Consider the following 15,191-nt stretch of genomic DNA (forward strand, 5'->3'; position numbering starts at 1 on the left):
TCTCTCTCTCTCTGTTTTGGATTATGACTGTTGACTGAATGTGTGTGTCCTTGGGTTTGCTAATTCTCCTGCAACAGGCACTACAGGTTTTTTGGGGACTTGGCACCAGTACTCAGTAGACTGTGTTGTAAGAGAAATGTAGTACACAGCCACACACACAGACAAAATCATGCAATCTATTCTGATGATCAGGTGTGATCATCTGCTGAGATATTCCAGAGATCTGCAGGGACAGTTGTCCCAAGGCCAGATTTTCACTGAAGGGAGTGAAGAGTATCACTGTTGTTACTGAAATTGGACAGTCTCTTGTGTTCAGTGGGAGAGGAAATGTTGGAGATGTTAAAGCTGTTTACTGGTAGAGGAGTAATGCTAGTGTGCAACCTTTCTGCCACCCAGTATAATACAGTTTCCAGTTTGGATCAGTTCCAGCTGTCAGATCCCAATTTATTAAGCATGTTGAGAAGGACACAAGTTTTCTTTTAGAAGGTCAGTCTTATTTAGTGTTGTTGAAAGCAAGTAAACCTGTTCCACCTTTATGGGGAAAACATTGCTGTGGAGTTTTTAGGACCCACGTGGTTATAATGAATAATGGATCTTTGATACTTTGTGTAGTGTTTACCCCAGCCAGAGAAAGAGAAATAATGGGTCTCTTCTTTCTGCCTTGGTGTTCAAATGAAGGAAAATCAAAGCTCTTATACCAGAGCTATATATCAGCTAACATATTTTAGGAACTGTGGAATGATCATAATTACAAAAAAGTCCTCCAGAGAGAAATTATGACTCATAGTTTATGCTCTCTTTAGTGTTGCTATGGAAAAAGAGGTTAGTGCCAATGGTCATACAGCAATATTAATCTCTGATCTGAAAGAAAAATAAATAACAATCTCTAGCTTAACTTAAAGCAGATTTATTCTCAGTTACTGCAGCACACTCCATTAAAGGGGATAACCATGTAAGAAAAATTAAAGATGACGTTGATTATCAGTTCTCAACATGCAGTTAGAGAGAGTTCCTTATTTGAATTAGTGTGTACTTCAGACTCACACAAATGACTCGGTGGAGTGAGAGGAAGGGAAAAAAGACATTTTGATCAAAAGGAGGGCAGGAAAGATCAGCCACCACCAGCAGCTGCAAGCACGCTGATTAAAATTTCTTTATGTGTGCAGTTAGACTCAGCCTGGGGTTGGATGCTGGTTCAAACGCAGATCCTGAAACAAAGCCACGGCAACGGGGCAGTTTAGAGTGGTGGAAAGTGGCTATCAGCCTTTTTCCGTTTATTTGGGAAAGCAAGGGCCGTGAGTCAGAGCGAGGTGGATACTTACGTGCTGAGTCAGCACCCTCCGGGCGGCTCTGGCAGTTGTTTCCTGCCCGTTGTTTAGTTGCCTGGGCAAAACCCTGACCAGGAGCGGGGCCAAGCAGCTGCGTGCTAGATTCGCTTTGCTGTGAGTGAATCTTTCTCTTTGTCTGCAGTCAGACTACCCGACACCTTCCTCTTGACACGCAGAGTGGGCATGCGTCTTAGCAGGTCACCGTAGAACTTTTCCATCTGCGTACCTGTGTTTTCAGGAGCTGGAGCTACGCTTGCTCCATCATGTGCAGTTGCTGACAGCATAGACCTTGCAGTCTGAACTTTGCTTGAAATTTTGCTCACAATGCACCCTGCAAAGCCTTCCTTTCTGCCACACTGCTGCATCTGCTGTGCTGATGGCAGTAAAACTTTTTTGTTGTGTTGATGAGCTAAGCAGATTGGACTGGGGAGATACACAGATCTCATGTCCTGCATCTATGCACTCAGCTCTTACTGATGCTCACAGGAGCTGTACATGTGGCCCACAACCACTGTACAGCTCAGAGGGTCCTTTGAGCCAGCTGAAGGCTTTTCATTGATTTTCAGGGTTGGGCTGGCCCCTTGTGAACAGTTTGCCCTCTAACAAACTGCCATTCTGCCATTACTTCACTAATTCTTCTGAGCTTACCTCTCTTTCAAGTGTGTGGCTATCAGTCATCAGTCACTTTGCTTTTTGGCATTACAGCCTACAGTAACAAAGGGTTTTCATTGCATCAGTGTAAAGGGCTATCCAAGTACATTTTGCCTTCTGATTCTTTTCCTCTTCCCTTTCTTCTGTCTGTTAGAGACAGAACATGCTTCAGTCAGACCTGCACTCTCTTATTTGACAGTGAATGGTCCAGAAAACCCGTATCTGTGCCTTTTCACAGAGGAGCTGGCTCATGCATTAGCATGTGGGGGGTCAACGGGATGCTCTTTCCCCTAAAAGGGCACAGAAATGTCAGCTGGTTTTCTGTCATTGAAAATGGAAGTATCAGCAGCAGCTAAGTGCTGCTAGTTTAAATATTTATACCATAAGGGCTTTATCACGCCCTTTTTCTTTGTGCAAAGCTCCCGCCGATTTCAGTGGAGGTCAAACTCTGAATCTGTGCATGTCTTCCAAGAAATAATGGTACAACTGGAGCTCACTGTTACTGTGTCAGGAAGCATAAACAAGCAAGTTTTTTTTAAAAATAATTATGTAGACAAACCTGTCAGCACAATCATGGAATACCCGTGCATATGCTTGACATCTGCCACCATGACAAGATCCAGGCACATACTTGAGATACTTGAAAGAATACAGTGCTGCTGGTCCCATGTTGTGTCTCCCTGAAACAGTAAGTTTTGCAGACTGATGTTTTCAGTCAGGTCTTGAGAATGGAAGGCAAGGGGAAGAAACAGCTTGGGGGACATCTTGGGGTCCTGAGCTTGCTTCATCCTCTGGTTTACAAGATAGGACAAAAGCAGACATTCCTGAGTTAACATTTTTCTGTCTTGCAAAGCATGCTTTCTTTTGTTTGTTAGGATTACAGACCCACCTGCCCTTGTAAATGTGCACTTGTGATAGAGAAAATGTTTAATTCTAGTCCTGCATCTGATGGCTGTGTGTGTACTGTATTCTGAAGTGGATATTTGAGTTAATTCTCACAGATGCTAAGTATCTGCATTTCCAATGGTTTTACTGGATGGCACTGTAATACTCTTTTAGAACACTGTGCATGGGATTCATTTCAGCATCTCTAAAAGTGGATAAAGCATGGCCAGGGGTATTGTTTGAATTAAAGCTTAGCAGGACAAACAAACGGGGGCATATCTGAAAGCGAAATGTAAACATGATGCTGGAGTTCCTGGTTAGTGCTTGGTGGCTGCGGGAGGTTGACAGCTGCTACATAAAGGTTAAACGTGATTTCTTTGGTCTGTCAGTAAAATTAATCCTGCTAAAGACTATGTGGCACTCTAGAAGACATGAGTTTATCTGTGTGCATAAACAGAATATAGACTTCAATATAAATATGCTTTCAGGACTATTTAAAGTATTAGGAGTATGCTGCAGTCCATTAAAAAAATGCAGATGGAGCTAGGAGATTTTGGAAAGAGCCTGACTACATTTAGATGGACTGGAAATCTGATGAGTATCTGGAAAGTAAAGCACTGGTGTTTGAATTGCTAAATAACAGCATAGAATAAGAAGGAAAATGGTATAGGTACAGTGGGGACATGAACTGAAGTAATAACTGCTTGACCTTTAAATTTCATCTTTGCCAGCTTTTCAGACTCCTGCTCCCAAACACTGACATGGCTGTGTTTTATATTATGCTTTTATTTGTCATATTTGTAGTTAGTTACAAGTAAAAATTATTGAAATCCATTGTAGTTAATACAAAATAAAAACATAGCTGCACGAGTTATACCATGATTTTTCTTAGAAACAGTATCTCCTATATGATACCATAGACTTAAGAGCTTAACTCTTAATAGTACTCGCCTACACTAAGCTCTTACTGACTAACTTCCAGTGTGATTTTCTGGTTACAGATACTACCCCTGAGGAGTAATACCTGTAAATTATTTCCTAATTGTATTTCTGCTGTAGTTTTCATTTCCCCTGTAATTCGTGATTCTAAATACAAGTTGAAGGAAGCAACCTTTTAGTGCAATGTTAAGCATCAGTAGAATTTTTATATATATATATAAAAAAATAAAAATAACCCACTGCATAAACAACCAAGGATGTAAGGTAACTTGTGGGTATTGTGCTTCCCTTTCCTCCCTTCCCCCTTACCTTTGTTAAGTGACAGGAATGAACATTCATAGTGAACAGATTACCTTGCAACCTCTCATTTTCAATTACTCTTGAAAAATTACAGACTACTAATTTTGAGAGTAGGTAGGTGACTTTGATGAAAGTTATTAGCAGAGAATCAAATCCTGTGGCTCTGCAGACTCATACTTATGTAAACTCATCCCTGCCATGAAGTTCAATCCATAAGACGTTGTTCCCTTTAGACACACCTGAAAGGGTATTTCACCTTTTTGAAATGATTGTCCTTACATCCCTGTAATTATCTAACTCTTCTGTGTAGATATAACTCTATATATGAAATAATTTGTAAAAAGATAAATTATGCTATTTTCAAAATACTCTGAGATACAAAGTTGTGCAGGTGTCAAGTTTGATATTATATTGCTAAAAAGACTAAGAATTAACTAGTGTTATCGGAGTATATATACTTTAAGCTGGGAGGATAGATTTAATATTGTGGGGGTTTGTTTTTGCTCTTTTTACATTTCATAGCATTTCAGACTTTCTTCGGACTATCTTCATGTTTCTACCAAACTCCTATTTTTTTCCTTTTCTTTTCTTTTTTTTCCTTTTCTTTTTTTTTTCCTTTTCTTTTCTTTCCTCTTTTTTTTTTTTTCATTTTCTGAACCCTTAGAGGTACAGCAACTGATCGCACATTCATGCTTGTCATTAATATATTTCCATAACTCTAGTAGATTGAAAAATATCTTTTTGTTTCCACCGAAACACAGTAATTTCTTCTGAGTAGAGAGAGACTACTGGCAAAAATCTTCCCCCACTGGATGGAACCAAATTTTTTGCTTCGCCCTCTAAGTACTCTGCTCTTTTAGTCCTACAGTGCTGTGGAGCAAAGTCCCAAACAAACTACACGTATGCACAGTTACTGAGGCTGTTAATATTCACGGAGCATGGCAAGGAAACTGAAATCAAATGTTCTCATTGGTATTTCTACATTTACATACAAAACTACTCACAGTGCTGTGAAATACTAAGAGAAGAAAAGAGAACAGAAATGTTTAAATTCTGACTACTCTCCATGCATTCCTCTGACCTTAAGTGTAAGAAAGCCAGCTGACCAGCTTGCTTCCACCAGACATACTCTCTTCCCTCTAGTCTCTTACACCAGTTGGCAGCATCTCTAATGTCATAAACACCGGTGACTCGGCCTGCAGCAGAGCAACATAGACTTTGTTTACTCTGCATTCCAACACAATGCAATAAATTACCACTGCAGAGAATAGGATGAAAGAGGTTTAATTGCTGCTGCTGCTGCCTGTGTAGCTGAAACTAGTTATTAGCCTCAGTAAAACTGTGCATAGCTGGAAGGTGAAGGAGGGCTCAGGATGATTACGCTGTATGGTCTACCTGCAGGACAGCTGCTTGGGCCTTTTCTTCTTCTTGTTCCATTTCCCCACTAAATGGGTTGTTTCTTTCATCATACAGTTTCTGGCTAGAAACTTCTAGAGGCATCCCATACTCTTCATCGTCATCTTCAACAATGGACAGCTCGATGTTGTTGTTCATCATGGCTTTCCCTTCCATTCTGGCTTCCTGCTCTAGAGAATCGACCCCTGCTTTGCCCTCCTCGGTCAGCGAGGTGGTGGGTGTCATATCTGAGTGCATGTCGGCGAAGGACATTTCATCCTCGTTCTCAGCTTGGTCATTGCTTGCAGTTTCCGACGGTCTGTCTTCGGCTTCTGCAGGGTTTTCTCCTTCGCGGCCTTTCTTTGTGCCGAATGTGAGGGGAGATACTTTGAAACCCGAACTCTTCGAAGAAGAGGACTTCTGATGATGCACAGTAAGTGATTTCTTGATCTTTTCTCTCCGTTCAGGTGACACAATCTTTGTGCTGATCTTGTTCATCTTCTTCTCGATGTTTTGGCGGGAAAACGCTTTCTTGAGGCTGTCTACCTTCTTGAGGCTGGACCTTTTAAGTTTCTCAGCTCTTGATTCTTCTGTTTTCTCCTCTGCACTGTCATCCATATCATCTTCCTCATGAAACATTTCATCATCTGAACCCAATTCCACTGTGTGCAAGGTTTCTTCCAATGTTTTGTTCTCATCCACAGGCTCCTCTTTCCCTTCTGTAATGCTAGGAACAGGCTCTTTTGCAAAAACACTGGCAGGGATCTCATTTTCCTCCTGAAAATATTGACAGTATTTGAGTTTTATAGTTCTTGGGACCCATATTTAATAACCAAAGCACAACCCTGAACAATTACTTCCCCCCCCTCCCAATGATGAGATGAAGAAAGCTGAACATTTCTTGTTATTTTAGTATATTCAACCAGTAGCAAGCCACTCAAAGCCCACTGAATCATTATATGGTAAAAGTTTAAGACTAATGAGCTGTGAGATTTCTCTTTCAGAGTGACTTGGAATGTATGAAGGATGGAAATCCCATTCTTTGTCATTTAAATTAGATGCTCTTTAGTAAGAGTTTAGCTGTAAAGTTGTACACCTTCTCCCTGGGGAGAAGGTAAAGTATGGTAGCTAAAGGAGTTGTACTGCAGACCCCTGTGTAGACCTACAGAAGTCACATAACCCCACAGAGCTTTCAGTTTCTCCAGCCAAAGACTGAGAATATCTCTGCAGAGATGTTGGTTGCATCTGGGAGGTATCTCAGATGGCAAATGCAACCAGCCCTCTTGCCGTATCTCTGGAAAAATGTATGTTGATTGTTGATATACTAAGTCACCATGCAGTCCATGATGTTTAGAGTATATCCTATTTTAAAGCTATTTACAGAAAAAGAAGCTAGTAAATTTGGTGGGTAAATATTAAAATATCAATAGAACAACTCCTTGAAACATAAGAATAAAAAATTATGGTATACAGAAATAAGCAGACATTACACCACACAGAAAACCCTGGTAGTCACTCCTGGCTAACAGGAAAAGTACGGAGAAAGGACATAGAAAGAAAGGAGGTTTCTGGAAACAAAACAGGCTAAAGAAGGGCAGAAGCTGCAACTCATAATGAGGGGTGTCTGCAACTATGGAGTGCAGAAGCTCTGCTATCCCGAGCAGTTCAGATGCAGCACAATGAACACTCTGTTCTGTGGTAGGTTTTGCACGCATCTGCCCTGCAAAGAAAATGAGGCTCCTCGCACACTCCCTTTTCCTTTCAGCACTGTTGAGCCTTAGATCAGCATAGTCTCTATTCATTACCGTTTTTATCACCTTCTGAGAGTGTACATGCCATTTCACTTAGCCACATGGATTGGAAGGGTTTCCTCCCCCCCGCCCTCCCCCCTCATATTTATCTTTAGATACAAAAAGCAGTAAGTGCTGAGTGAAACAGTTGTAATAGTCTCAGATCTGTCCCTAGTGGGCCTGAGTGTACAGTTAAGGGGAAGAAAGGCCATATACACTTCCAAGTTCATTCTCATTATTTCAGGACTGAGCACACAGTTGTGATCACTGCAGAGAACAGTGCCCTGGGTTAAATTTGCTGTCAAGGCTGTATGAGGATGTTGTACGTGGTTGTTGTTTAGCCTAAAGAAGAGGCTCAGGGGGACCTTATAGCTCTCTACAACTACCTGGCAGGAGGTTGTAGCCAGGTGGAGGTCCATCTCTTCTCCCAGGCAACCACTGACAGGACAAGAGGACATGGCCTCAGGCTGCAGCAGGGAGGTTTACATTGGACATTAAGAAGAATTTCTTCACAGAAAAGGTAATTAGGCATTGAAATGGGCTGCCCAGGGAGGTGATGGTGTCACTGCTCCTGGAGGTGTTTAAGGAAACACTGGACACAGCACTCAGTGCCACAGTCTTGTTGACATAGTGGTGTTGGACTTGATCTCAGAGGTCTGTTCCAGCCTGATTGATTCTGTAATTCTGTTAAAAACAAAGTAGCACTGACTACTTTGTAGCCCTTCTGGAACCAAATAATATGCACTGTAGATGGGCAGAATTACTTTATACTGTATATACACACTATATAATCACACACACATTGATTCAAGTATGCTGATTAATATCCCTCAAGGATATAATAATGAAAAGTATAAAAGAAATGGATAGCTGTTTGACAGTTTGTATATGCTTTACTTTTATGGTTCCTGCATACCTTTCTGGGCCTGCGGCCTCAGTTGGATACACTGGCATGGACAAAGCTTTACGTGCCCCCTGCCTGCACTGGAACATCTAATAAAGCCCACACTCTTCTCCTGACACCTATAATGTTGTTGCAGCTATCAGCAACACTGACCAAGATAACAAAACAAAGGAAACCTGCACCAGCTTTAAGTGAAACCAGCTGTAACTGCTGGACAAGTATTTATATTTTCTCTCCACTGCAGTTAATGAAATGTGGATTACATGAGAGGGTGCAGCTTTGAATTATTCCCCAGAGCACGAAAACTCAGTATAAAGCATAATTTTCACGTCTAGAGCATTCTTTCCAAACCTAGGTAATCCCACACAATTTTAGACATCTGAACATTCAGGTGTTAGTGTCTGAATGCTATAGAAAGCTCTGATTTTAATGAGTAAAGATGGGTTGTAACTTTTAAAGTATTTTATCTAGGAAAGTGGTGTCATATGATTTGATCCCAGTGCAATCTGAGCCAGAGATGAGCCTGTGCAGCCTTTCTCAAGGTCAGTTTAGCTCTGTCTACAGTTATTTACATTAAACTGAAGTACTGCATGCAGTCTAGAAGAATATGGACATAGATCTGATTTCAATTTTTATCAAATTTCTGACTGAGTAGGAGAGAGACTGTCAAACTACCCTATTTATAAAGAAAAAAAGAACAAACAAAAATATACTGCATAATAAAGAGAGAATTATTCAATTAAAAGCAGATCCTAAGTGGTCTTTGACTATCAGGCAGTACTGGCATTCAAGTAATCACCTCACAAGTATAAGCTTCCTGCAAGGCCCTGGAAAATATCAGCCTCTGGGCATCTATTTGTCTTCCTGTAAAATGGGAATGACATGCTTTCCTATGCCATGTTTCTAAAAGACCTTAGGATCACAGGAACTATTAAAATGCAAATGAAAATAAATTAAGTAAAATGCTTTGAAAATACAAGGCTGGTATAGAAGGAATGCTCTGTGGTGGAACAGACATTTCTATGTCAAACATGGTTACTGATAACATGTTGTAAGTGGGCTATTGATAAGTTCTTGGTCTAACAAGTTTCTATGACAGCTGTATTTTGGTTTTGATACATTTTTCAAGCAGTCTGGTATTTCATTTAGGAAGACTAGAACGATACACTGAAAAATGCCAGCTGTTACAAACTGCATAACTATTTTCCATGCAAAAAAAAGGTAGAACTTTGATCTTTTCTTCCTGATCTAATCTAAAATTCTAAGAAAGCAATACATCTTTGTATTTTCCACATCTGAGTTCAAAAACAGCACTTGCATTTTTTTTTTTTTTTTTGTTCAGATGGGCTTGACTGTAGGTAGCTAGCTCCTGAATTTTGTTTTTTCCATGTGGGAGATGAATAGAATTGTGGAATTTCTCTGTGTAAAACAGTTAATACTAGTAATAATTGCATAGTTAAAATCAGTGCCTTCCCTGTGGCTTTGATCGGCCATTCTTGGGAAGTTTCTGCAGGTCATAATCTCATCCCTATCCTTTACCAGAAGGGAATAAGATCCGTAACAGTGTACTTACAAAACTGGATTACCTGAATGAACAGACAGTTAATTTACTGAAGGAGTGGTGAATCTCTGATGCTGCATGGGGGAAATCAGTGTGCTTTGGTTTGAATTCTTGTTAGATTGGCTGCAGGAGGCCATGACCTTCAAGAAGGGGAGATGGCATTTTGCAGTCCGGGCTCCTCTGTACTTTGTAGATGCTGTTATATGCCTAAATGATTACTAGTCTAAAACTTGTTTTCCTTCACAAAATAGGTCAAAACAGGACAAATTCTTCCAAAGCCAGCTATAGCTCCACCTTTGGACAAGTACATGCTCTTCAGACCTGGATGTCACCACGGGGAGGGAGGAGGAAATTGCCACCCACCCACTCGCACGTCCTGTGCAGGCTGGGGCGTTGGCTGCACCGTCCCCCTGACCTGCCACGGCACGGCTGGGTCAAGCCATGAGAGGTAATTTTGTCGTTAATCAATAGCAGAGTATTCTCCCTGCAGTGCTCCAGTGGGAAACACAGTAGTTAGATAATAGCATTATTGGCTTGTAATTCTTCTGTTTCCCTCACTTATTCGTTTTTGAGTTTGAAGTTGCTTTTTCAAAAGATTATTGCAGTGACCCAAACAACTAGATACAATCAAATGGCTAATTTCCTGTGCCCTCTTCTTGCTTCATTTTACATGAAGGATTTCCCAACAACAGCATCTGAAACGGACTTGAATATTAGTGTGCTTGACCCCAAGCTGCAATTTTGACTTATTTTATCTGTCCCATTTGCATGACATTTAACGAGTAAACATGACATTTAATTGAAAAATTAAGCATGAGCTTTTTTTATCTTGCATTTTGCTTTTGCAGCTAAAAAGGCAAACAAAACCCCCACCAAACCAGAACCAAAAAGCTGGTCATGTGGCAAGAACAAAATAGAGGGGAACAATGCCAAAGCTTAACAAGGATTTTTAAAACAGTCACTTCAGTGTTTTGCTAAATTGCTGTGTCATTTGTAATAAACTTTTTCATCCTCAAATGCTTGGAATGGAGCTCCCTTAAAATATGTCACCAATTAAAGAAATATATGCAGTCTAGGGAGAGAAAACTAAGAGCATTTTAATGGCAAATATGTAAATAGCTGAACTTTTCTACACGCAGTTCATTCTCAGTGTGTGTGCTGAGGGAAAGCTGATGCTGGAGCGTGGCAGCATGGTTTCATAAAATGCGGAGCTGGAGCTCAGTCGTGTGTTTTGGCTGTGCTCAGTGCTCCCACCAAGTATGAGGGAGTTTAGGGTATATGGTGAACGTAGAACTGAATCACAAATGTGTATTTTTATTTTCATATTGAGCTCTCTTCTTAAGCTGGAGAAGCTGGTCCTAATGAGAAACATGCTGTGTGAAGTTTGGGATTGGTTTTTTTTCAGTGGAAAAGAAGAATCCCCTAGCTGAAGAGAAGTCTCATACATCCAGATTTCCCTTTTGTTTTTTTTTTTTTTTACAGAGATCTGGCATCGATATGGTTTCAGCGCTGTGACTTCTCCTTCCTGCAATTGTTTTTCCATGGATTCCTGTGCAGGGCTGGACAGAAACCCAGCCAGCCTTCTGCTTTTTCCTCTGTACAATTATCCTAGCAAGGTAGAGGCCCCGCTGACTACCAGGTTGTCCCTCCAGCTTGAAAGGAAATCCTGCCTGGAGATTCCAAGGACATGGGCGTGCAGGTAAGGCACCTGTCCAGGTCAGGAACAGGCATATGGGTACAGCCTGGCAAGCACCCACCACCCCTCTGGGTGCAGCCACTTCCCACTGGAAAATCCCAGCTCCTCCCAGCCTCCACTGGAGAAAGCCCTGGGCGCAGCCCACCCCAGCCACTCTCCCATGCCACAGGGAGCTCTGCCAACCATCCTGGTTTTCCAGACGGCCATGCTGCCATTTAGGAGCAGGCCACTTCAGGAGCAATTCCCAGTTGACAGCTGATTTATTTTCTTTTTTTTTTTCTAAAGTGAATTTGACTACAGTGTTTCTTTTTTAAAACTTGCGTTCCTTATATGCATTGGCTTGGGATTGGTTAAGTTCATCTTCCCACACTGTGGCAACATATTTTCCAGTGAGAGATGGGAATAGAGTCACCTAAATCCCCTTAAAAGAATGAAGAACAGATCTGCTGTCCAAAGGTACCAGCCCAGTGATGGGCAGTGGAGAAGCAGTGGATTTTCTTCAGCTTTTGGTCTTGAACACAGGCCTGTGTTGTTTTGGTTTTGTGCACTTTACGACCCAGCATTAATGCAAGGTTCAGAGGTTTAAATAGGCCTTAGCTTTGGGATACTATTTAGTATCAGGAAACGAGCAAAGCCAGCCCTTCCCTGTGGAGACACTGCTTTACCTCTCAAACCCTTCTGGGTGAGTTTTACTGGTGCTTTCACCCAGTGCCTACAAATTGCTGCCACTGGAGAGCCCTACCCGAGGTAACATCATCTGTCCCACACTCACAGAGTTTGTCTTTACTCTCTGCATTATGTCACCTGGAGGAAGACACTTGTTGCAACAGCGAGGCCTTCATTCTCACACTCAGAGGTAGCAGAAATGTTACAAAATTGCCTTCCCCCTGGCCTCGGTGATGCACAACCCTGTGGGAAGTGTTCAAGGTCTCTGAACCTGGAGGCGGGAGCCAGTCATTAGCGAGCGGGGCCTGGGAGATGGCAGTGTTTTGACATACAGTAATGGATCTTAAATTAGTTGCAGAACTGCAGAGAACATGTGTCTTTTAATTTACCCAGTCCCTGGAATAATTTCCACATTCCTTCTGGGGTGGAAACATGCTGTAGGCTCCTCCTCTTCTGGCCTGACAAGCCTGGACTGTAATTTGGGAGAACAATAAGGAGGGAGGTGGGGGCTTCCTTTCTGGGGGAATTGCCTGTGCACTAACCAGGCCTGCCAGCTTTTAAAAATTAGGCATTACACTCTGTTGTTTTGGGATGGGTTAAATAGGAAAAAAAACCCCAACAACCCAAGGAGCAGAGTTAGTGACTGACAGATGTAACGCCCAGATGTTTAGCATGAGGTGATGTGCCCGAGCTGTGACTACTCCCGCCCCATGTTCGCTCTCCTTCCCTCCCTCAGTGATTTGTGGAGGTCTGTCTTTATTTTTTTTAAATATGTGAAAGTCATGTCCTGTGTTTAGTTAAAGCTCACGGCATGTTCTACCCAGACCATTGCTTAAAAAGGGGAAAATATGCAAACTGCCGCTATCACTGGATGGACTCCCAGGAAGCTGAGTTTTTAATCTGAATCTGTAGCTCATCCCTGAATAGGCCAGATCAGCCCGCAGAGTGAAGCAGGGCAAGAGGGGACAGGGAGCTGCAGCACTGCACCTCTCCTGCTTTCTGAGGGCAGATGCAATGGCAGTTTTTAGTGGCATTTCTACTCCAAGGTAGCAAAATGGGCTCTTTCCTCAAGTTTGCCAAGAGTTTACAAAAAAAAAAAATAAGGGCCCTTCAGGTTTACTTAACCCCCCCTCAAAACACATAGCAAAACAACTCTTCCCCGAGTATGCCAAGAGTGAGTAAAAGATGGTTCTTTTGCGCCTCACTTGCTGTGAATAAAAGGTGGCTGTTTTTCCAGGTATGCTGAGAGTTAGCAAAACAAGGTCTCTTTCGTCATGTTCACTACGAACTAGCAAAAGACAAATCTTTCTCCAAGACTGCCAAGAGTTAGAGAGTTAGAGGGCTCTTTCCCAAAATTTGCTAAAAGTTAGGAAAAAAAAAAAAAGCTTTTTCCTCAAGTTTGCAAGAGGAAAAAAAAGACAGCTTTTCCCTCAGGTTTCCTAAGAGTTAGCAAAACATACTCCCTCCATGTTTGCCAACAGTAAAAGTGGGCGTTTCTCCCTGAATTTACCAAGTATGAAAGACGACTCTTTACACAGGTCTGCCCAGACGAAAAGAGGGGTTTTCTCCCAAGTTTCCCCAGTTAGCAAAAAGACAGCTCTGTGTTCCAAGTTTGCCAAGAGTTAGCAAAACAGTCAGCTCTTTCCCCGTGGTTTGGGAGGAGTTAGCAGAGGTGGGCTTTCCCCTCACGGCGCTGCGGGGAGCGGGGGCGGCCGCGGAGCCTCTCACCTGGAAGATGAGCACCTTGAAGCGGTCCCGGCGGAGCAGCTGGGCGTGGTGCTGCTCGAGGCGCCGCACCTGGTCGCACTGCCGCTCCAGCCGCTCCCGCACGGCGCGGGTGTGTGCGCACACCTTCCGAGACTTCTCCAGCAGCTTCTCCACCGCCTCGCCCGTCGCCCCGTGGCTGCGGCACAGTTTCCCCAGGTCTCCCTGAATGCCCCGCACCGCCCCTTCCAAACCCCGCTGCCTCTGCTCCATCTGCCGCTGTTGACCTTCCACCGCTTCCAGCATCGAGACGAGTTTCTCCAGCAGGGCCAGGACGGTCAGAGCGTTCACCTGCCCCCCGGCCGCCTCCGACGGCGGGAGCGGGGGCACCGCGCTGCCTCCCGCCGCCTCCCCCATGGCTGCGCCGGGACGGGACGGGACGGCGGCTGCTGGAGCCGCTATTAAGGGCTGCGCCTTCCTCCTCCCCCGGGGAGGTTTCGGGCAGAGCCCGGCCCCGGCCCGCCCCGGGCAGCCTGGGACCGCCCGGGGCGGGCCGGCACCGCGGCCGGGACTCCGGTGCCTCCCCCGCGTCCCGTCTCACCTCCCTTTTTGAACGGCCAGGGGTGTATTCTCGCCCCACACTTGGCGAAAACCACCAGTTGCCTCCTCGCAAGCATCAGTAGATGGCAGGAGATACCGCGAAATGCGAGCGGGGCTGGGAGGAAAGCTCGGAGGCGCCTGGGAAAAAGGGAGGAAGAAAAAGCTGTTGGTGGTGTGATGGTCCAGGAGAGAGTTTGCGGGTGTAGGCTTGTCGTATAATCTGAAGGAATTAGACTAATAAGACTAATTAAAAGTGTTTAAATTATTGCTATAATCAATATAATAATTATTGCGACAACTGTATATCAACATGCTTTTTAAAAAGTAAATTGTTACCGTAATCCATATATCAATTATTGCATCAATCACATATTAATGTGCTATAACAATACACAATAATATAGTATTAGTATATTCTTATATTAACCTACTGATAGTAACCTACTGATAGTAATGTGTAATAATTGTCATAATAATTACTTTCTTTATAAAACATTCACACGTGGTGAATCAAATATCACATCACTCCTTCCACTGAGTGAGCACCCCATGCAACACTAGATTGGGGGGGTATTTTATTAATGTAAATATTTTTTCTCATCATTGTTGTTATTATGACAGATTTTTTTACAATAATTTATGTGATGACCTATTCTATTCTGGGTTTTTTTAGTAAAAACCCCAAACAACAGTGTGGTGCTGCATGGGATGTTTACTTCGAGGACGGAGTGCTGTGAGATTTGATTCACTGCTTGTGGTGTGGAAATTGGCT

At 43.0% G+C, this 15,191-nt stretch overlaps 1 protein-coding gene across 1 annotated transcript; it reads right to left on the reverse strand.

The window, feature by feature from the left end:
• Positions 1–3,632: 3,632 nt before the first annotated feature.
• On the reverse strand, positions 3,633–14,266 carry CAVIN2 (caveolae associated protein 2). The gene is made up of 3 exons (XM_027883753.1): positions 13,844–14,266; positions 4,762–6,275; positions 3,633–4,686 (listed from the first exon to the last, which is right to left on the reverse strand). Exons 1-2 carry the CDS (start codon positions 14,234–14,236, stop codon positions 5,481–5,483), a joined length of 1,188 nt encoding a protein of 395 aa, XP_027739554.1. The 5' UTR covers positions 14,237–14,266; the 3' UTR covers positions 3,633–4,686; positions 4,762–5,480.
• Between the last annotated feature and the right edge of the window lie 925 nt (positions 14,267–15,191).

The sequence above is a fragment of the Empidonax traillii genome, unplaced genomic scaffold, assembly GCF_003031625.1.
Source record: "Empidonax traillii isolate 1590-97213 ecotype Southwest subspecies unplaced genomic scaffold, ASM303162v1 scaffold134:size1062425, whole genome shotgun sequence".
Lineage (NCBI taxonomy): Eukaryota > Metazoa > Chordata > Aves > Passeriformes > Tyrannidae > Empidonax > Empidonax traillii.

Coding starts and splice junctions, on each gene's coding strand:
- CAVIN2 (XM_027883753.1), bottom strand. CDS start 14,236: ATGGGGGAGGCGGCGGGAGGCAGCGCGGTGCCCCCGCTCCCGCCGTCG. Junction 6,276..13,843: donor TCAAGGTGCTCATCTTCCAG/GTGAGAGGCTCC, acceptor CAATATTTTCAG/GAGGAAAATGAGATCCCTGC.